General features: G+C 27.4%; 2 protein-coding genes and 1 pseudogene across 2 annotated transcripts; 2 read left to right on the top strand and 1 right to left on the bottom strand.

Moving 5' to 3' along the window:
• The first annotated feature begins 1716 nt into the window (after positions 1 to 1716).
• On the top strand, positions 1717 to 3856 carry LOC18011421 (annotated as a pseudogene).
• Positions 3857 to 9995: 6139 nt separating this feature from the next.
• LOC18011416 (SKP1-like protein 1A) lies at positions 9996 to 10460 on the top strand. The gene has a single exon (XM_006393242.1). It carries the CDS (start codon positions 9996 to 9998, stop codon positions 10458 to 10460), a length of 465 nt encoding a protein of 154 aa, XP_006393304.1.
• A 282-nt stretch (positions 10461 to 10742) lies between these two features.
• Positions 10743 to 13537, bottom strand: LOC18011405 (probable serine/threonine-protein kinase WNK7). Its single transcript, XM_024150395.1, is given in 10 exon segments — positions 10743 to 10939; positions 10941 to 11237; positions 11239 to 11308; positions 11404 to 11830; positions 11918 to 12075; positions 12154 to 12374; positions 12469 to 12696; positions 12816 to 12853; positions 12988 to 13117; positions 13460 to 13537. Coding segments are annotated over 9 exon segments (1605 nt in total). The 5' UTR covers positions 13075 to 13117; positions 13460 to 13537; the 3' UTR covers positions 10743 to 10860.
• Positions 13538 to 22432: the final 8895 nt, after the last annotated feature.

Genomic DNA, 22432 nt, shown 5'->3' with positions numbered 1-22432 from the left:
TTAAGTACTCCAGGTTTGGACCATTGGAAAGCAGCCAAAAGGGTCATGAGGTACCTGCAAAGAACAAAGGACTTTATGCTCAAATATCAGAGATCAGATCATTTGGAGGTCATTGGGTATTCTGATTCTGATTTTGCTGGATGTCAAGATAGTAAAAAGTCCACTTCAGGCTATGTGTTTCTGTTGGCTGGTGGAGCTATTGCATGACGAAGTGCAAAACAATCACTTGTAGCTTCCTCCACAATGGCGGCAGAATTTGTAGCAGTTTTTGAGGCATCCAATCAGGGACTTTGGCTAAAGAATTTTGTCACAAGGCTGCGAATTCTTGAAGAAATTGAAAGACCACTAAAGATATATTGTGACAATAAATCAGCTGTTTTGTACTCCAACAAAAATAGGAGTGCGACAAAGTCCAAGTTTATCGAAATTAAGTTCCTGGTTGTTCAGGAGAGAGTACAAAGTGGAGAGATTTCTATAGAACACTTAGGGACAAACTCCATGATTGCTGATCCTCTTACAAAAGGTATTCCACCCAAGGTCTTTCATGAGCATACTGCTCGAATGGGTGTTTCAGTGTTTGATGGTCATTTGGTTTAGTGGGAGTTTGTCATTTGTTTTTGGGTTCTATGTTTTGGTTGTGTTTCAGCACATTTTATTCTGATCAGAAATAAAGTTTTACAGTTTACACTTTGGGCAATAAATTTAAAAGATCTCAATAAAGAAGGACCAGTTGAAAATCGACATGTATTGATCACTTTTCATGTGATTTTCATGCTTCACTTTTCATAATTGATCTCTGTCATTTGACTATATTGATTTCAGTGACCATGGAAGGTTTAGTTATGATTGCTATAACGAAGGCCGCCATGATCCTATGTTGCTATAGTTAATGGACGTGATTGTTTATGCCCTGATATATAATGACAATTTTGAGCTCATAAAGTCTATCACATTTTCAGATACACATGTGACCCAGTGGGAGATTGTAAGAATTATTTGGGGTCACACATGTATAATCAATGTGTTAGGGTCATTATTTAAAGTAGTCAAAACTTATGTGGTCACTTTGGTATTAAAGAAAAGACTAATGGGGCATAAGTGTTATGAAAAATTAATGTGAGGATATACTCAGTAATTTTTAATTTGATGACGGGCCGAATTAGAAATTATTCTCTATATAAATAGAGAGGTTATGGTCCCCGCAGCAACCCTAACGAGAAATACAGAAAATTCTCTGCATCCCATCAACAGAGACCTACAACCATTCAGGGTTTGTTATGGAAGAACCATAGCCAAATTCAAAACATAAATCATGGATCCAAAGGTACGCTTCCACTTCTGTTCTTATTAATCAGAGACTGACATGCTATGGTGGTTTATAAGGATTTAAAACCTATCATTAGTAAAATAATAGCACCATCTTCTCCTTCGAGATTTGTATTACAATCAATATCTGCTTATATATACATGCTAGTATATATGTATATATACATACATATATATATATATACAGTATATAACTTACCTCATCTAAGTTACGAATGAGTCTTATCTAAATCTCTCATTCTTTTCTGTATTCTCTTTCTTCATCCTCAAGAGAGAGAGAGAGGTAGAACGAGAGAAAGAGGAGAAAAACTAATTTTTTTTTTAATTTAAGATCATTTCATTTGCTGCAAATAATTATATTTGAATTTATATTTGGAGGAAAAAAAATCAATGGAGGAAAGTCTTCCTGCAGGATTCAGATTTCATCCCACAGATGAAGAGCTAATCACTCATTATCTATCTCAGAAAGTCTTGGATGTCAGATTCACGGCTAAAGCTATCATCGACATTGATCTCAACAAGTCTGAACCTTGGGATTTACCAGGTTAATACTTACCATGTTAGTGTATTGCTTTTCTCCTATATTATATATATTAATTGATGTTCACATGTTTTATTATTGTTCCTATTTTGTTTGCCAATACATGTGCAAGAATATCGATAATATTTCTGATTTTTTCATATGTTACTGTTAGTCTATTGCTATATAATTTTTGATCGTTCGCACTTCGCAGCATACTGATTCTTTTTTTTCTTTGGAGCATACTAATTCACGTCATATTACTATGTGCGTATATACATATTTATGTAGAGTAGACAGCATAATTTCTGTATATGTTAGCCTACCAAACACGTAAGACTATATATCTGTCATCTATTTCCGTAGACAGCATGATAATTAACATCTTTAATATAGCTATTATACTGTATGGTAGGTATATTGGACATACGTAGATATTTTATGATAGGATTTATAAAACCAACACATGAAAACGGCAGCTAACAAAATCTGTATGAAAATTAATTTCGTGCGTGCAGCAAAGGCTTCAATGGGAGAGAAAGAATGGTACTTCTTTAACTTAAGGGACCGAAAACATCCAGCCGGTTTGAGGACGAACCGGGCAACTGAAGCCGGTTATTGGAAGACCACCGGTAAAGATAAAGAGATATATCGAACCGGACTTCTAGTAGGGATGAAGAAAACCCTAGTTTTCTACAAAGGAAGAGCTCCAAAGGGCGAGAAGAGTAATTGGGTAATGCATGAATATAGGCTTGAGAACAAGCAACCCTTCAAACCCACCAAGGTAATACATACACGTTTATAGACGCTCACATTCACATACGTATACACGCAGCTTTACTATTATTAGTTAAGTGTATCTCTTGGTGTAAAAAGTTTTAGACGGAGCTATCTGTATCCAATTCGAATAACTAAGGTTCAATGTGTTTAATCTGGATGTAAGTTTTGTTATTTTAGTTTGGCTTTTGATTTCACATTAAGTTTCTATATACCTTTTTTTTTTTCAAAATGTAGCTACTAACTATTATGATCACTTTAGTATGGTTGTATTTTGGATTTTGTTTCAATAAAAAATGTTGTTTTCAAAGGTTTGGCTTGCTGTTTTACCTCCCCGTTCAATTTCTATTTATTTTATTAATAAAGGAAAAGCATTCATAAAGAAAAAATAAATAGGATTTGGATCGCTGTTCATTATTCTGTTTGTCCAACTCTTAAATGAAAATTACTCTTGCATTTTTAGCCCTCGAAAATTTTAGATTTTAATTAGGCTTGGTTCTGTGCGTCCAAGAGAAACTAACTCATACCATAATATTTTTTGTATGGTCATAAAGTTTTAATTGTCGATTTCCCTTTAATTTTTCCCTTTTTTGAAAACTTAATAAATCATGCAAGCATTAGAAAATTAGCAAGTTTATTCAGTTATAACCTAAATAAACTCAATGGCTAGACAGTCTCCAAGGCTGAAAAATGTTTTAGGCCGAATCAAGCTGGTCCGGTTAACTCCCTTGTTTTGGTCTTTAATGACGCATATCTTTAAATTTCAGGAGGAATGGGTGGTATGTAGAATTTTCAAGAAAAATGTAGCAGCAAAAAGGCCACAAGAGCAACCAAAATCTTCTCAACCATCTTTTGAACCATGTAAAGCAAACTCATCAATGGCCAACAACGAGTTTGGAGATATCGAGCTCCAGAGTCTTTCATCCACAAATTTTATCGATAATAATCATTTCAGCCATATCCAGTCGCAGAACGGTAATTACTTAGCAGACAACATAAGCAGTAATGCATGTACCGGTCTTGTCGATATGAACTTGAACATGATGACAACTACTTCTACTGTCCCTTCGATCTCCTCGTGGTTAACAAGTCTTCTAGGTCAAAGTTTATCGCCCATAGATTCTTTGCTACTCCAAGCTTTTCAAATAAGGAATTCATACAGATTCCTCTAAAGAGATGCTCTCAAGTGCTGATCATTTGAGCTATGACCGTTATGGACTCATCACCTTCTAACTTTGATTAAAATAGTGAAAATAGGATTTAAGTTGACTAACTTCTAGTTTAAAGAAAATAGTTGGCCAACTTCTTATATGTAATCTTCGTACATTTAGATTGTATATTAATTATATTATTGACTCTCTAATCTCGATAGTGTACATGTTTAATCTTTCTTTGGTTGTTATCTTGGATATAGTTTTATTATCATAAGTGTTTAATCAGCCATTTTTAGGGTTTACACACATGCTTTTATTCTAAACACAATGTAATGTGAAACAGAGACATATTAATTATGAATCAGATGTAGCAAATCAAGTAGAGCCTTTGTTTCTTCTTCTTCCTCCAAGCTTCCTGGTTTCTCTGTTTCTTGATCTTCTATGGTTGAGTTTGCATCTTCTCATAGATCAACCAAGGGTGTTGGTGATCCGAGTGAAAGGCGATAGCCGGGATCAGAGCACTGAGTAAACGCGTCGATCCATTGATTTGAATGCCAACTTTTTCTTACAATCCACCCATCCCTGTTCCAAAACTATCTTAGTCCCATCCGACTTGAGATCTAGCTAGCCAGCTAAGTTAGTATTTGACCAGTTTACCGAGCTAAATCCAGTTAGTTCAGCTAGTAGATGAAATAGAAATAGGAAATTGTGAAACATTATAAAATCGAAAATGGTAGACATGTGCTTTCTTTTTACCTTATTCACACATCTACGTCATCTACAATACAAAGCTATTAATACACAACCACACGCTACATATACATGATACAACCAGAGTCATGAAGAAGGTTTGATCCTAAAGGGAATCTATATACTTATTTGTGTAGTGATTTGCTTACCTGTCGCGCTCACGGCGAGTTTCACCGCCTTTCATTTACGTGTCAGCTCTAGAATAAGTTTCAGCTGCAAAAAGACCGTTGAACCCTATTTTTTAATTACATGTCATTTTTTAATTGGTTTTCATCCGATGATGTGTCAAAAAAATTTAAAACAAACCGGTCTAAATTATTATGGTTAAACTAGATTTTGCGCCCACGCTACGCGTGGGTATTTTGTTAATAAAAATTATATGCAATCAATTATATTTATTAAGATATTAATTTTATATATTAATGATTTAATAATATATTAAAAATATTATGGTGTTAATATGATAATTTTTATGTAAATTTTGAAGTTTTAACGATTTTGTTTTAAATCTATATACAGTATGTCATATTTCAAAAACGTATTATTTGGTCAAACATTTATTAAGTTAATATATATACCCAAATCAACCAAATTTTTTTAAATTAATCAAATTGTACTTATTAAACATAATATTGACATGATGATAAAATATTATACATTCACTTCTTAAATCATGAAGATAATTTTTTTTATCATTTTCACTTTTCTTCTAATTATATATGTATTTTTGAAAAATAATAATAAAATTTAAAATTTAATCTTTTTTTTCTCTTGTTTAACCGATACAAATATTTATTTTATTATATTAATTTAAAAAATAACTAATAAATAAAATATTTACTTTGAGATTAATAACAACTTTAAATTTGAAACCAAAATAATAGTTGAATATAAATGAAAAAAATACAAAAAAATTTGTGAATTAAATATATTTTTGTCAATTGGTTGTGTAAACGTTTAAATAATTTTTCAATGATTATACATCATCTATTCTAATAAGAATGATTTTGTTTTCATCATGTTCAATTTTATTCTTGCTATATCTGTTTTTTTCAACTAAGAAATCATATTTATTTATTTCAATAATTTTTGTATGATTATATTCAGTTTTATCATATTCATTCTTAATTCTTTTAATTATAATTAAATAGGTAGTCGGTACAATTTAATACATATAAATTTAGAAAAATGAAATAACAAATTGAACAATTCAAAACTAAAAACTTCTACATTAATCTATTGCAATTCAAGTCAAATATACAAAATATAATTTTTTCGATCATTTTGCATAATATATTACATGAGATTATGTGAAAATATGTTTTGCATATGTGAAAAAAATTAATATAAATTATAATTATTAGTTATTTAAAATTCTACATGAAAAACCTTAAAATCAAGTAACATAAACTTGTATAAATAGCATATAGTTTTATAGATAATAAATTAAATTTATAATTTAAACAGTAATAATGAAGATTTTAATATTATGTTTTTATTTTGTTATTAGAGATTTTTTATTCTTTAATTTATTTTCTTAATATTATTAGGAAATTTTTTTAAATTTACAATTTTGATATATACGAATAAAATTTAACTTTTAAATGCTGATGTGGATGCCTTGAAAATAATATAGCTTTAACTGTTATTCATAATAGAATTGTTTTGTTTTGTATTAATATAGCTTTAACTGTTATTCATAATAGAATTGTTTCTATATTGTTTTGTATTAATAATATAATTTTATAATTTAGAATTTTTTAAATTTTAGTTATTGATGTATATTAATAAAATTGACATTTTAAATCTTATGTGGATTTCCTTAGAGGCATATAACTTCGATTTTTATTTTTCTATAAATATATTTTTTTGTTAACCATAATTTTAAATTTTTATAATTTTTCTAGTTTTAAATATTGATGTGGACCAATAAAATTGAACTTTTATATCATATGTGGACATTTTTAGAGGCTGTTAAAACATCATCAGATGCCATGTTATTTCAAAAATCTTCCTCGGATACCTCAATCTTCGGCTTAATGACAGAACTTCTTTCTCTATTTTCAGTACTTCGTTTTTCAAAAGTGTCATGACTTTGGTCTCACTTCCTTGTTTTGAGGCTTACTGAATGTATTTGGATGTTGCTTGGTCACTAATTGTTACCTTTGTGGTTAATATTAGGTTGATAATTAAAACCGTATCAGATGCCATGTTATTTCAATAATCTTCCTCAAATACCTCAATCTCCTTCGTCTTAATGACGAAACCTCTTTCTCTATTTTCAGTGCTTTGTTTTTTAAAAATTGTCGAGTATCAATCACTTGACATGTTTCTCGGACTGCTTGAAATTTATCATTTTTCTCAAATTCGGTGGCCAAGCTTTGGAGATTTTTGGGTCTTTTTCCGATATTAAAGCAGCTTGTAATGACTTTGTTTATATGTCGTTTCATTATATTCTTTGTAATTTAGCTAAGAGTTAAATTTATAGTTTAGCCAAGTTGGTTTTTTTACTGTAATGACTCCTTTTTTTGTCAAACCTAACTCTATTTTTTTTTTTTTTTTGAAATGGTTGCACACACAGAAAAAAAACTTAAAAATTATTATAGTTATGTGACAAAAATTTGGATACTAATATAAGAGTCTCTAAATATGTGTGTATACATCTAATTTAAATTTAAAATTTTATATTTTAATACTATTATTTTAGTTTTTTATTATTAACAAAAAATTTTATATATAACTTCTTTATCTTTAATAATTTTGAAAAATAATAATGGAATTTGAAAAAAAAATTAATTTTCAATGTTAAGGTGGACCAATACAAAATTTATATATAATTTTTTTATTTGGCAATAATTAGAATTTGTAAACTTTCTTAATTTCCTTATTCAGCAATAATATAAGCATTTGTAAAGTTTTCTGATTTTGAATATTGATGTGGACCAATAAAATTACCTTTTAAAATCTTATATGGACACCATCTAAAGAATTTATTTCTCTATTTTGAGTGATTTGTTTTTCAAAAGTATCATGATATTAGTCTCTCCTCTTTGTTTTGAGGCTTACCAAATGTTTTCAGATGCTGTTTGGTCAGTTAATTGTTACCTTTATGGTTAAAGTTATGTTGTTAAAACCCCATCAAATGTCATGTTATTTCAAAAATCTTCCTTGGATACCTCAGTCTCCTTCGTCTTAATGACATAACCTCTTTCTCTATTTTTAGTGCTTCGTTTTTCAAAAGTGTCGAGTATCAATCACTTGACATATTTCTCGGATTGTTTAGAATTTATCATTTTTCTCAAATTTGGTGGTCAAGCTTTGGAGATTTTATGGTTTCTTATTTTAATATTATTTATTTTGGGGTTTTTATTATTAATAAAAATTTTATGTATTATTTCTTTATCTTTAATAATTTTTAAAAACAATAATAGAATTTGGAAACTTTTTAATTTTCAATGTCGAGGTGGACCAATCAAAAATTTATACAAAATTTTTTTATTTAGCAATCATATTAAAATTTATAAACTTTCTTAATTTCCTTATTAAGCAATAATATTAAAAATTTGTAAATTTTTCTTATTTTTAAATGCTGATGTGGACCAGTAAAATTACTCTTTTAAATCCTATGTGGACACCCTTAGAAGCATATAGCTTCAACTTTTATTAGTATAAGAAGATAAGATAAGATAAGATGCTTAATTTCGTACTCAATCAAACTGTTTTTAAAATTAGATAAAACCAAAATTTAAGAAAAAAAAAAACCCAAAAACGTTTTTATAAAAAAAAAATTAGAAATTTACCATTTCTAATGTTTTTGAAATAAACAAAAAAATCTATAAAAATACAAAAATATTTTTTATAAAAAAAACTAGAAATTTACCATTTCTAATGTTTTCGAAATAAACAAAAAAATCTAACTAAAATATTAACTAAAATCTAACAAAATTTATGCTAGAATATCGCTAATTATTATAGTGTTTACGATTTCTTATGTTTATAGGATTTTTGATTTCTTATGGTTTAGTATAAATATCAGCCACTAACAAAACGTTTTTTTTTTAAAAACCACAAAAAGTTTAAAAAAAAAACAAATATGGAACTATATCTCTTAGTGATTCTTATTTTTTTATATTTCTAAATTTTACAAAACAAAATCTAACAAAAATGTTAAAAGAAACAAAAATGGAATCTATTTAAAAATTAATGAAATGTCGTATGAAAATAAAAAAAAATTTTAAAAAAAATCTAACAAAAAAGTTTAAAAAAAGTTTATATGCTTTTCTATGGTTTAGTATAAATATCAGCCACTAACAAAACGTTTTTTCTTTTAAAAAAAAACCACAAAAAATTTGAAAAAAAAAAACAAATATGGAACTATATCTCCTAGTGATTATTATTTTTATATTTCTAAATTTTACAAAAAAAAAATCTAACAAAAATGTTAAAAGAAACAAAGATGGAATCTATTTAAAAATTAATGAAATATCGTATGAAAAAAAACAAAAAAATTTAAACAAAAAATATAACAAAAAAGTTTTAAAAAAGTTTATATGGTTTTCTATTTTTTTATAATTTAGTATAAATATCAACGACTTTTCTCTAATTTTCTCACAACTTTCAAAATTGTCTAACATCTTCCTTCTTCTTGATTCTAACTAAAAAATCATGGAATCATCAGTTAAACATATACTAATGTTTTTATAAATAAGTATTCAATAAGAAATAACTTAAATCATATTGCTCTAAATTATTATAGTTTAATACTTCATTTTATTGTTAATACCGTTTTTTAATTTAATAAAACTAATATTTAGTCGAAATTGATGAAAAAGTAAAAATCAATCAATGGAATGTCTAACGAAATGATGATATTTGTGATGTCTAAAATACATAAAAACAGTTATCAAAATCGAATAAGTTCGTACAGTATTTAAAAAACTATGTCTAAAATACATAAAACAATGATCGAAAGATCTCAATACTATTTAAACTAAATTATTTAGATACTAATATGTTTTATTTACTCTCTTTTATATTGTTTTCATGATTATGTTTTCAAATATTAACATGCATAATAATCTAACAAACAAATATATTCAACAATAGAGAATAAAAAAACAAATGAATTTAAACTACTATTAGATTTTTAAACAATCCACGTGTCACATAATGTCATTAAGCCTTGCATACACGGACCCAATATCGTTTTAACTTTTTTAACCTCAGACAGATTTAGCAGAAACGACGTCGTATTTAACATTTCCATGTATTTCCTAATCATGTTATGATATATTTCCATATTTCCTAACCATGTTAGGATATATTTCCTATATCCTAATCATGTTATGACTATGAAGAAACCGACTCAAAACCCTATAAATATAGTTGCCTAGGTTCACAACTTCGTATCATTCATCATTAAGTAATTTAATTCCTAGTTTTCATCAAATCTCAACAAAGAAGGAGCGATGTCGAATTCAAAGACGATTGTGTTGAAGAGCTCAGATGGCGAGACCTTTGAGGTTGAAGAAGCGGTGGCTCTCCAGTCGCAGACCGTAGCTCACATGGTTGAAGATGACTGTGTCGGTGACGGAATCCCTCTTCCCAACGTCACAAGCCATATCCTCACCAAAGTGATCGAGTATTGCAAGAAACACGTTGTCGTCGATGGTGATAATGGCTCTTCTGCGGAGCTCAAGAATTGGGATGCTGAGTTTATGAAAAATATGGATCAACCCACGCTATTTCATGTTATATTGGCTGCTAATTGTCTAAACATCAAAAGCCTTCTTGATCTTGCTTGCCAAACAGTTGCTGATTTGATCACAGGTAAAACTCCTCAAGAAATTCGCACTATGTTCAACATCGAGAACGATTTCACACCCGAGGAAGAAGCAGAGATTCTCCGAGAAAACCAATGGGCTTTTGAATGATATAATGTAGACTACTTTGAATGATTTAGCTTCTTTCTTATATTTTGACCTAATATTTGTTTTTTTTTTTTAAATTTCACGATGTGGTTAGCCTTGATTGAATTTGCAAAGGTTAATCAACAAACCTTCATTGATATTTTTCTTCTGCGTTTGATTTTTATAAAGATATGATATTCGCATATATATTTTCTTCTGCTATAAACTAGATGAGCATAGATTATATAAATCCTAATTCGTGAAAAAAAAAAAAACTAAACTCGTCCTGAAGGAAAATTTCTACACTTGAAGGAAACATTTTTTTTCCTTTTCCTTTGACTAAACTTACATAAAAGTTACAACACAAATAAGCAAAACAGAGGAAGCGAAAAACAGAGACGATGCTTGTGTTTCTCTGTTTACTTTACTCAACTTGTTGCATATCCTTCTTCTCAAAGTATCTCTTTCTCGTCTCCGTTTTCGCTTCTTCCCTTTTCCTCACTGTACAGTTCTTCAATCTTCTCTAACTCCACTTTTAACCTCTCATCTTCTTCCTGAAAGCTTCCAAGTTCCTCTGCTTTTTGATCTCTTGTTGTTGCTACTACGGTCGAGTTTACCTCGTCATCGGATCGTGGGACATAATCCGAGGATAAGGAGTGACTCACGGATTCACTCTGCTTCCCTTGTGGATGCATAAGATGATCGATCGTGACATCGGTTTTCCAACTCGGTAACAAATTGACGAGTAATATATCGATCAATTCTGCTATAAACTTTACGTTTTGATGTGTTAATTCAAGCCATCTCACTCGATACCTTAGAAGCAGTGTCACCTTCTTGATAGAACAAGAAATGAATGTTCCTTACACGTCCTACACACACAGAACAAGCAACAAAAACTAAAGCAAAGTTTGGTTCACGCAAAAGAAACATAAACTATGATTACTAAGAGCTAAAAAACACTTACCACTTTCATCGACTATACGAAGAATTAGCGAGACAGAGTTTTCATCATTCTCTTCACCTTTGAGGACAAAGAAGTTGCCTCGCTTTGCCCTGCTGACCTCAATACACTGTGATCCTGAATTGTTGCTTGAAGTACACGTAACAATAGGTAGGTTATTGTCCTCGTCAAGATCCATCGACATTGGTCTATTCCGAGAGTTTGGAGGTCCTTCAGACATAAGACAACGGTCTCCAAACGAGCCTTCTTCAGGCATTACAATGTCAGGAAGCAGCAACGGGATGTTCATAGCTAAACCGTTCACTTGGAGAAAAGAATCCATTAGAAACTCCTTAGCTGATAACCTTTCAGAAGCTGGTAATACACATTTTTCTATAAATTTCATTACTTCCGGATCTTTAACCTTAGAGAGTGAAGCCGGTTTTATACCCTAAAAATAAAAAGACTCACCATAGTAAGTAAAGTTTTGTTCAATATAATGTAGAGGAAACTATGTGAAAATGTCTACGAAACTTACCGATGAAACTTTCTTGTAGATCTGAGCAGAGTTTCTACATTCACAATAAGGATATTCAAAAGTCACCATCTCCAACATACACTTCCCAAAAGAATATATATCAGCAAGCTCGTTGTAGTTCTCATCGTAAATCTCAGGCGCCATAAACTCAGGAGTTCCTGTTGGTTATAACAATTTTGTTTCTTGAATATCCAAAAGGAAGGAAATAAGTTAATTTGTGTAAAAGAGAATCATACCAATGACACTATTGGCATTAGCTTTCTCCATGACGGTAGCTAAACCAAGATCTCCTATTTTCACTTCTCCATGATTACCATTACTAAAACTGTTATCGCATTTGATATCTCTATGTATAATCGGCGGTTCTTGACTGTGAAGATATATCAACCCCGTTAAAATCTGTCTCGCCCAACACTTCACTGCCTTCATATACACCGTTCTATGTTTCTTACGGTACCTTCAACAAAAACCAACAAAAAGAAAACAATTCTGTGATTATATTTTGGAAATGTCATCACAAAATAGCAAAAGAGTGATTAATTAATATATACTGTCTGAGACTTCCTGAAGTGAACATTTCGGTGATTATGTTAATGGTTTTGTTCTTGTCATCGATCCACGAGTTGTAAAACTTTATAATGTTATTGTGCTTCAAAGATTTCAAAAGCCGCACTTCTGAATGTAGCCTCTCTAGACAATCTGGTGATTGCAAAAGATCATCGATTCTTACTTGATTCCATGCAACTTCAATACCATCTACTTCGTCGAATCCCATATAGCTGATTATTTGTTAAAAAGAGTTAAAGGAAATGGTGAGTTTAAGATTCTCTCATAGCAACCAAACACATTAGGGAAAAAAAAAAAACAGAGATTATGTAAACGGCAGAAAAAGGGATACACTGTCTTGAATGCTCCTTTTCCTATTACTTCTCTGTACTGAAAGGTTACAAGTTTGGAATGATCAAAGAAAAAAATTTAAGAAAGAATAAGTTTTGGTCGAAACCTAATGTTTTGTAACATCTTTACAAATAATTGAAATAATTATGCAAGATATTAACATGAGTCAATACCCGGATATATCGACAAGTTGGGTCGATTTCAAGAACTTCTGGGTCAGGAGGCTCTACAATTGCAGAAGCATCCTCTGAAATTTCCATGTCTTATATTAATCTTGATTAGTAATTCTTCAACTTCAAAGTTCTATAACAAAAAGGCAAAGCGCTTACCCTTAGATTCCTATTTGAAGACAAAGACTTGTAAACCATATAAAAAAACTTAAATAAGCTATGATACAATCCTATATCCAATATATCCAATCTCTGACAAACCCCCCCCCCCCCCAACCCAACAAACGATCAATTAGCTTAATCAAATAATTATTTACCCATTGTTAAATCTCACAAGAGACCAAAATCTAGCCAAATCAAATTGCGTCAACGAACATGTATCAAGTAACTGAAAGACGCAATAACCAATTATGCATATAGTTAGGAAAAATGGAGAATTTTGTCGAAAAATTAGATCCATTAGCTTCGAATTTACCTGAATTTACCTGGAGATACAGGAAAACGATGGAGAGAAAATGAAACCCTAATTTAAAGAAAAAAAAATTAATTGTAGCTTATCACATCAATTGATAAATATCATAAACTTAGGATAACTATTAAATACGTTATCAATTTTGGAGTTGTTGATGTATTTTACAGATGTCATCTAATCATTGGAGTATATCAACCAATTGCTGATATGAAAATATATAGAATGGATATTTTTTCTGATAATATTTCAAATGGATATAGTTATTAGAGTTTTAATTTAATGACTCACGATTTGCTTGCTTTGAAATCCTTTTTGGTGGCTTTTAAGTTTTGTTTACCTGATCGGTATATCAGTAGACAAATATTCACTTTTTTATAAAAGAGACTAACAAAAAGTTGTTGACAAAAATAATAAAAGAAAAAATTAAAGAAAATTGATTTTTTATTATATGACTAGGTGAATACCCACATAACGTGCAGATTTTTTCTTTTCAGTTTTTTAAAATATTTTTTTATATTTTTATAAAATTAATATAATCAAACTTATTACTTATTTACTTGTTAATATTTTATTTTATTTTTTAAATATTAATTTAAAATACATATTAAATATTATTTAATAATTTAAAGTTATATTAAAATTAATAATATCATTTAATATTTTTAATTAGTTATAACATAAATTTTTGTTTAACATTTACATAAATATTAATTAACAGTCAGTTAATAAAAAAATTAAAATTAATATAATCATCATTTCATTTGTTACTTGTTAGTATTTTATTATAAATAATTTTAAAAAATTAATTTTAAATACATCTTGAATATTATTAAGTAATATACAGTTATAAAAAAAATAAATACATATCTATCAATATTTTTAATTAGTTATAATATAAATTTGTGTTTAACATTAATAGAAATGTTAGTTAATTGTCAATTAATAAAAAAAACTTTTTCTTTTCTTTAATGCCTTAAATTTTAATATTAAAATTGATTAATTAAAATTTAAGTGACAAGTGTCAACCTCTTCATTGCTGATATGTCAAACATATGGAGAAAGATGAACAAAAACAAATTCTACCAATAGATTAAAAATAAAAGAAGATAGATAATTATTAATAGATAAAAATATGAAAATAAATAGATTGAATGGGAAGATATTATACTGAAACTGATTAGGAAAAATAAGCAGTGGTAAAGTATCCGAAATTAAATGGATTAAAAAAAAGATGGGATAATAAAAAGACGCAATAACCAATTATGCATATAGTTACGAAAAATAGAGAATTGTGTCGAAAAATTAGATCCATTAGCTTCGAATTTACCTGGAGATACAGGAAAACAATGGAGGGAAAATGAAACTCTAATTTAAAGAGAAAAAAAAAACAATTGTAGCTTATCAAATCAATTGATAAATATCATAAACTTAGGATAATTATCAAATACGCTGTCAATTTGAGAGTTATTGATGTATTTTACAGATGTCATCTAATCATTGGAGTATATCAACCAATTGCTGATATGAAAATATATATAATGGATATTTTTTCTGATAATATTTCAAATGGATATAGTTATTAGAGTTTTAATTTAATAACTCACGATTTGCTTGCTTTGAAATCCCTTTTGGTGGCTTTTAAGTTTTGTTTACCTGATCGGTATCTCAATAGACAAATATTCACTTTTTCATAAAAGAGACTAACACAAAGTTGTTGACAAAAATAACAAAAGAAAAAATTAAAGAAAATTGATCTTTTTATTATATGACTAGGTGAATACCCGGTGGAAAAAAAAAGACTAGGTGAATACCCACACATAACGTGCAGATTTTTTTTTCAGTTTTTTAATTTTTTTTTATATTTTAATAAAATTAATATAATCAAACTTATTACTTACTTACTTGTTAATATTTTATTCTATTTTTTAAAAATTAATTAAAAATACATATTAAATATTATTTAATAATTTCAAGTTATATTAAAATTAATGATATCATTTAATATTTTTAATTAGTTATAACATAAATTCTTGTTTAACATTTACATAAATATTAATTAATAGTCAATTAAAATTAATATAATCATCATTTCATTTATTATTTGTTAGTATTTTATTATAAATAATTTTAAAAAATTAATTTTAAATACATCTTGAATATTATTAAGTAATATACAGTTATATAAAAATTAAATACATATCTATCAATATTTTTAATTAGTTATAATATAAATTTGTGTTTAACGTTAATAGAAATGTTAGTTAATTGTCAATTAATAAAACAAAATTTTTATATTCTTTAAATGCCTTAAATTTTAATATTAAAAATTATTAATTAAATTTAAGTGATAAGTGTCAACCTCTTCAATGTTGATGTGTCAAACATATGGAGAAAGTTGAAGAAAAAAAAATTCTACCAATAAATTAAAAAAAAATAGATAATTATTAATAGATAAAAATATGAAAATAAATAGATTGAATAGGAGGATATTATACCGAAACTGATTAGGAAAAATAAGCAGTGGTAATAAATACCCGAAATTAAAATAATTAAAAAAGATGAGATAATTGTTAATAGATGAAAATATGAAAATAGATAGATTGAATAGGAGGTTATGACCGAAACTGATTAGAAAAAATAAGCAGCGGTAGAAAATACTCGAAATTGAAAAGATTAAAAAATAAACTCGTATATATTACAGACAAAGTTGCAATCTTTTTTTTTTGGATTAACATCATTTTGGAACCAAATAATGCATTTTCACAAGGAAGATCTTGAGCAATATTAAAATGACAGGAAAAACACTTGCCTCTTTAAACTGAATGATATTAGAGTGAATTACAGTAAAAACACTTTGTCCACTTTCTTTAACAAAAAAACACTTTTTGCTATTGGGGCACATTCTCTACTTTTTTGGAGGTTGAAATTCCATACTTACCCTTTGTTAAATTCAAGCTTCTTCTTCCTTGTTTCATCTCTTATTCTTTTATTTTGCTCTTCTCATTTTTACACGAGCCCACTTTATTTCCCAGAAAAATATATTTATCACCAACTCTATCATTTTTAGAAATATAATTGTCACAATAATCTGAGTGTCGAAATTGACAATTCATTGTAAATCGGTGAAAATGTGGAAGGAGAAGTTGAGGATAGCCAAATATCAAATTTATATCTGCCGAGACAGGTTTTCTTCGAAGACTTATGTTGTATAGTCTAATATAAGGTTTGATGTTTCTGTGGATAAACTAAGTTTATACACAATTTGGCATGGACATCGTATCTTACAAATGATCAATGTTGGAGATAGAGTATTTCGAGAGTAGTTAACGTGGACAAAGTCTTGTGGACATAATATTTTAGAAAACATATCATAAATTAGTTAGCATTGACAATGTATTGTGGACTAGGTGTTGTGGACAAGGCATTGGAAAAATGAACAATGTTTTGTCTTGTTAGGTAATGTGGACAAGGTATGAAAAAGTGGACAATGTATTATGGACTATGTTGTGTGGACAATGTATTATCTCTACTATAATCATTGATAAACTATATGTACACTAGTTAGTAGGAACAAATCTTGGACAAAGTAATGAGTATCATCTTTGGTTGTTATTTAACAATCTATTTCTATGTATTATTTTTCTTATGAATATAGTTTTTGAATTGATTAATTAAGTCTTTCGTGGACAATGAAAGGTGGACGACAGCTTTTGTGAACATAGAGCATGGACTACTCAGAATAAATCGACAAAGCAAAGTGAACATTGAAAGGTGGACCCTCATCTCTATGTAATATTGTTCCTATGAATGTAGTTTTTGACCTGATTAATTAAGTCCTTTGTGGACAATGAAAGATGGACAGCTTGGGTGAACATATATCGTGGATTACTCATAATAAATAGACAAAGTAAAGTGAACATGAAAGGTGGACCTTCACCAGTTCAAGAAGAAGAAGAAGTTATGAGAGGAAATACAGAAGAAATATATAGGAAAGGGTAAAAGAGAAGATGCCATGAAGAATCAGATTCTAATAGAATGAAAAATAGATTTTGGGAAGATTGTAGAAAAATGGAAAATGAAGATGCTGAGAAATCGGTTGATTGTGTCTTTAACTTAGAAAGAGAAGCAAAGAGAAAAGAGAAAAAGATTCACGAAGGAGATTATAAGTTTTTATATATTGAAATTAAATTTAAATTTTATTCCAGACTTTCTCCATATGCTTATAAGTGAATTTCAATTTCCAACTAGTGTAAATTTTTTAGAATAAATAGATTAAAAGTAAAAAGAGGATAGATAATTATTTATAGATAAAAATATGAAATTGAATAGATTGAATAAAAGGATATTATACCGAAACTGATTAGAAAAAATAAGCAGTGGTAAAAAAATATCCGAAATTAAAAGAATTAAAGAAAGATGGGATAATTCTTAATAGATGAAAATATGAAAAAAAATAGATTGAATAGGAGGATATGACCGAAACTGATTAGGAAAAATAAGCAGCAATAGAAAATACTGGAAATTAAAAGGATTAAAAAAAATAAACATGTATATATTACAGACAAAGTTGCAATTTTTTTTTTTGGATTAACATTAATTTACACTAGTTGAATACCCGCACGTAACGTGTAGGTTTTTCTTTTCAATTTTTTCAAAACTTTTTTTATATTTTTATAAAAATTAATATAATCATCATTTGTTACTTACTTACTTGTTAATATTTTAATTTAAAAAAATTTAAAATATTAATTTAAAATATATATTGAATATTATTTAATAATTTAGTTATATTAAAATTAATAAATATCTTTCAATATTTTTAATTAATTATAACATTAATTTTTTTAATATTTACAGAAATATTAATTAATAGTTAATTAATTTAAAACCTAATATTAATATAATCATCATTTCATTTGCTACTTGTTAATATTTTATTGTAATTAATCTTAAAAAATTAATTTAAAATACATATTGAATATTATTAAATAATCTACAGTTATATAAAAATTAAATACATACCTATCAATATTTTAAATTAGTTATAACATAAATTTTTATTTAATATTAATATAAATGATACTTAAGAGTCAATTAATAAAATAGACTTTTCAATTTTTTAAGTGCTTTAAAATTTAATATTAAAATTTAAGTGACAGGTTTCAACCTCTCTAATGCTGATGTGTCAAGCATATAGAGAAAGTTGAGCAACTTTTATATATAAGATACTCTATTTCTGCCTCTAAACTCCATTTTAAAATAAAATCATTTGCATTAGTACTCTATATCTTACTCTAATTTTTAGGGTAGAATTTTTTTTTTATTAATAATCCTTAAACTTTCATATCTTTTTATTGGACACTTTAACAATAAGATATTACATAATACTATACTTAATTAAATTATATGAATTATAATTAGTTATATAATCATTTAAAATTTTAAAATACAATAACAAAATATAATAAATAAAAATTTAAAAATATAATTATTTATAATTATTGTTAAAAATAAAAGAAATAGAAGTTTTTTTTTAAAAGTAGAAGGTCTAATAAGCAATTAATAATAAGATTTAGAGTCAGATATAGAGACAATCATTGCAGTAAACCCCTTCTCTATTTTTAGAGATCTTTTTAAAGTAAGATATAGAGGCAACCATTGCAGATGCTCTGAGACAACAACGTTCATTGAAAGTGACTTCAACTTGCATGGCACCGGCACGCGTCGTGTAAATCAAATAAATATTGAAAGGAATATTCAAACAAAATGTTACATTAACTGAGAGAATATTAGATTAGAACTACTCCGATTTGAACTCTCATCATCAATGACGGACTTTGATCTTCAACACTTATATAATGTTATTTTTTACAAACGGGGATGAGTAGATATTTCAAATGGATATTGTTATTATAACCAATGAAATCATCCTCTATATATGTCTTCTTACAGTTGTCCGATTATCCTCCTCCCTCATGGTTTAGTCTCTGGATAAAACCTGATCAAACCCTAACCATGTTCGTACCAGCAACCTCTTCCTATCTTCCTTGTGTACCAATGGCTATCTACCCTGACCCTGACCCCGAACTCGCTCCTCTAGAATCAAATTAAACAATTGAGGTGATGTGAATATGTGATCCAAGGAAAATTTAATGCTATAAGCAATGAGAATAACTATGTTTATGATCCGAAACGAGGTAAATGGGATGCTGCAAGAGTAGGATTAGTCAAGTGTGTGATAGAGAATGTATGGTATGGTTGTGACAAAAACAGCTTCTTGTGGTATGACACAAAGCGAAAAAAAATGGCGAGTGATTGCGTTTGAGAGACACAATGATAATGATGATGATGATGTTTGGGAAAACACTGAGTGGGCTAAAGTTGTACTTACGGTTCTCAGATCATACTGGGAATTATTTCGCACATTGTACAGGGTAATGTTTTTCAAAATTGTCTTTAAATTTTATTTTAATTTTGTTATTTAAATTAAAATTGGTGATATAATCCTTTAACAAAAATATAAATAAATAAAATTAGTGGCAATTAGATAACAATACATAAAAATATCACAATCAATATTTACTTCTATATATATATATATATATCACTGAACAAAATTTTGAGCTAGTTTTAATTATTAATATATATATCCATAAAAAAAAATTAATTGTGAATATTTTATCAGAGAACAAATTATCATTTTTTACTTAATAAATTCTATAATATGTGTTAATAATAATTATACAGTAAAACCTCTATAAATTAATAATGTCGGGACCATGATATTTTATTAATTTATCGTGATATTAATTTATCTATAAATTAATAATTATTATTTATACTATAAATTATACTAGAAATTAATAATTATACTATAAATTAATAATTATTAATTTATAGAGATAATGTTTGTGTACTTAATTAATATACATTTTTTAATTCCTTAATTTTTTTATACTAATATTCCATATTTTTATGTTAATATATGAAGCAGCTTTCTTCAATTTATGTTAGTATTCCATTTTTTTTTTCTAAAATTTTTCCTTGACATGAACTTGAGGTTTTGATTAATCATCTCGGTTATCGGAACAAAATGGATGTTAATACCATACTCGACTATTCTGGTGAAAACGATACATGCTCAGAAGTTCAGAGTTTAGAAGAGATTGTGGCTACTGTCCTTAATGTTGATGATGAAGTTGAAGATGATGCTATGGAACCTTTGACAGCAGTTTTGCGTAAAGAAGTGATTATGGCTTCAAGAACTCTTCACAAATTTTGGATGCAGACTAAGAAGACAACACCAGAAGTTGTTGATGCAATAAAAAAAATTAGAGATGAGTTTCAACGAGATTCCAACTTTCAGAAAAAGCAAACAACAATATATTCATATTTTTCTAGATTACCTTAGATATATTAACCTAAAATTTATAATTATTAATTTATGTTTTTGTTGGGACCATATTTTTACATAGGGGTTTTAAAAAAATTATTATCTTATCGAATTTGATGATTTTTTACATTGACCCAACTCAGGACCAGAGAAATTTATTAATTTATAGTGATTATTAATTTATCGAGTATTAATTTATAGAGGTTTTACTGTATATAGTATTTTCAAAGTGGACAAACTCGTCTACTTAATATATTTCACAATTTACTAAAATATTTTTTAAGACCACCTCGTAAAAAAATACTATTTGAATTTTGAAAACATATTTCAATTTTTTTAATAAAGATAAAACTGATTTTCGAAAATGATACTAACTAATTACGAAAATACAAATAAAAAATATTGCAAAAGTTTAAATAGATTTTTTCATACATATGGGCTGATTATATTTTAATAAGTAAAGAAATTAAATACATTTTTGATTTATATCCACATATATTCAAAACAAATCTGTGAGATCTAAATTTAACTATCTTTTATAGAAGAATATTTAATTGAGCTTTATATATTTGTAAAGTTTATTTATGTAATATTTTATAAATAAATATTCATTTATGTGCTAAAAAAATATTCATTTATGTAAAATATTCTGTAATATATTACAAATAAAGGTTCATTGATGTAAATGTCTACTCAAATAATAATATAAAGATGTAATCATGCCTTTATTTTGACGTTTGCTATTTGATGATTTTTTTTGTAGTTAAATAAAAAAAACGGTGTTAAATGTAATCGTACATGTAATTGTTGCTTCTAAATCAAGTAGTTTAGGTGTATAAATCGACGGAGGTGCACAAGCATGATATTTTAAACGTACATGCACAAACGATATATGTAAAACCTAGATGAACAAATCAAATACCATGTTACATTTAATCGAGCAAATTAGATTAGAACTACGCTTGATAAGATTGTATGTAGTTGTTTACTACGCTTGCGACAAGGAGCTTTTGCTTTTCAGTGGTACAAATCGGAGCTGCACAAAACATTCTTATGATTGTTATTTGTTATCAAACGTCTAAATGAGTTAAATGAGGTAATTTTATATATAAAAGTTGTTCAACTTTAGTGACACATCAGCATTTTAAAGTAAAGATATGAATAATATGTGTCAAATTTTTTAATTTAAAATTAATTAATAAATTTTAATATTAAGTTTTATACCATTCAAAGAAAATGAAAATTTTTTATTAATTGATTCTTTAATAATTTTTATGTAAATATTAAACAAAAATTTATGTTATAATTAAAAATTGATGTTTTTAAATAAATTTTTGATTTTAATAATATTATATTTTAAATTAATTGATTCATAATAATATACTAACACATAACAAATGATTTGATCATATAAAAAATAATACAAAACATATAAATTTGAAATAATTTAAGAAAAAACTATTTAATATTAAAATTTTATAAAATGAAATTAATAAATAAAATTTAATATAAACCACTCAAAAAAAGAAAAAAATATTTATTAATTGATTTTTAAATAACATTTATGTAAGTATTAAACAATA

The sequence above is a fragment of the Eutrema salsugineum genome, unplaced genomic scaffold (genome assembly GCF_000478725.1).
Source record: "Eutrema salsugineum unplaced genomic scaffold, Eutsalg1_0 scaffold_7, whole genome shotgun sequence".
NCBI classification, from domain to species: domain Eukaryota; kingdom Viridiplantae; phylum Streptophyta; class Magnoliopsida; order Brassicales; family Brassicaceae; genus Eutrema; species Eutrema salsugineum.
This window is presented reverse-complemented; position numbering and strand designations above follow the sequence as displayed.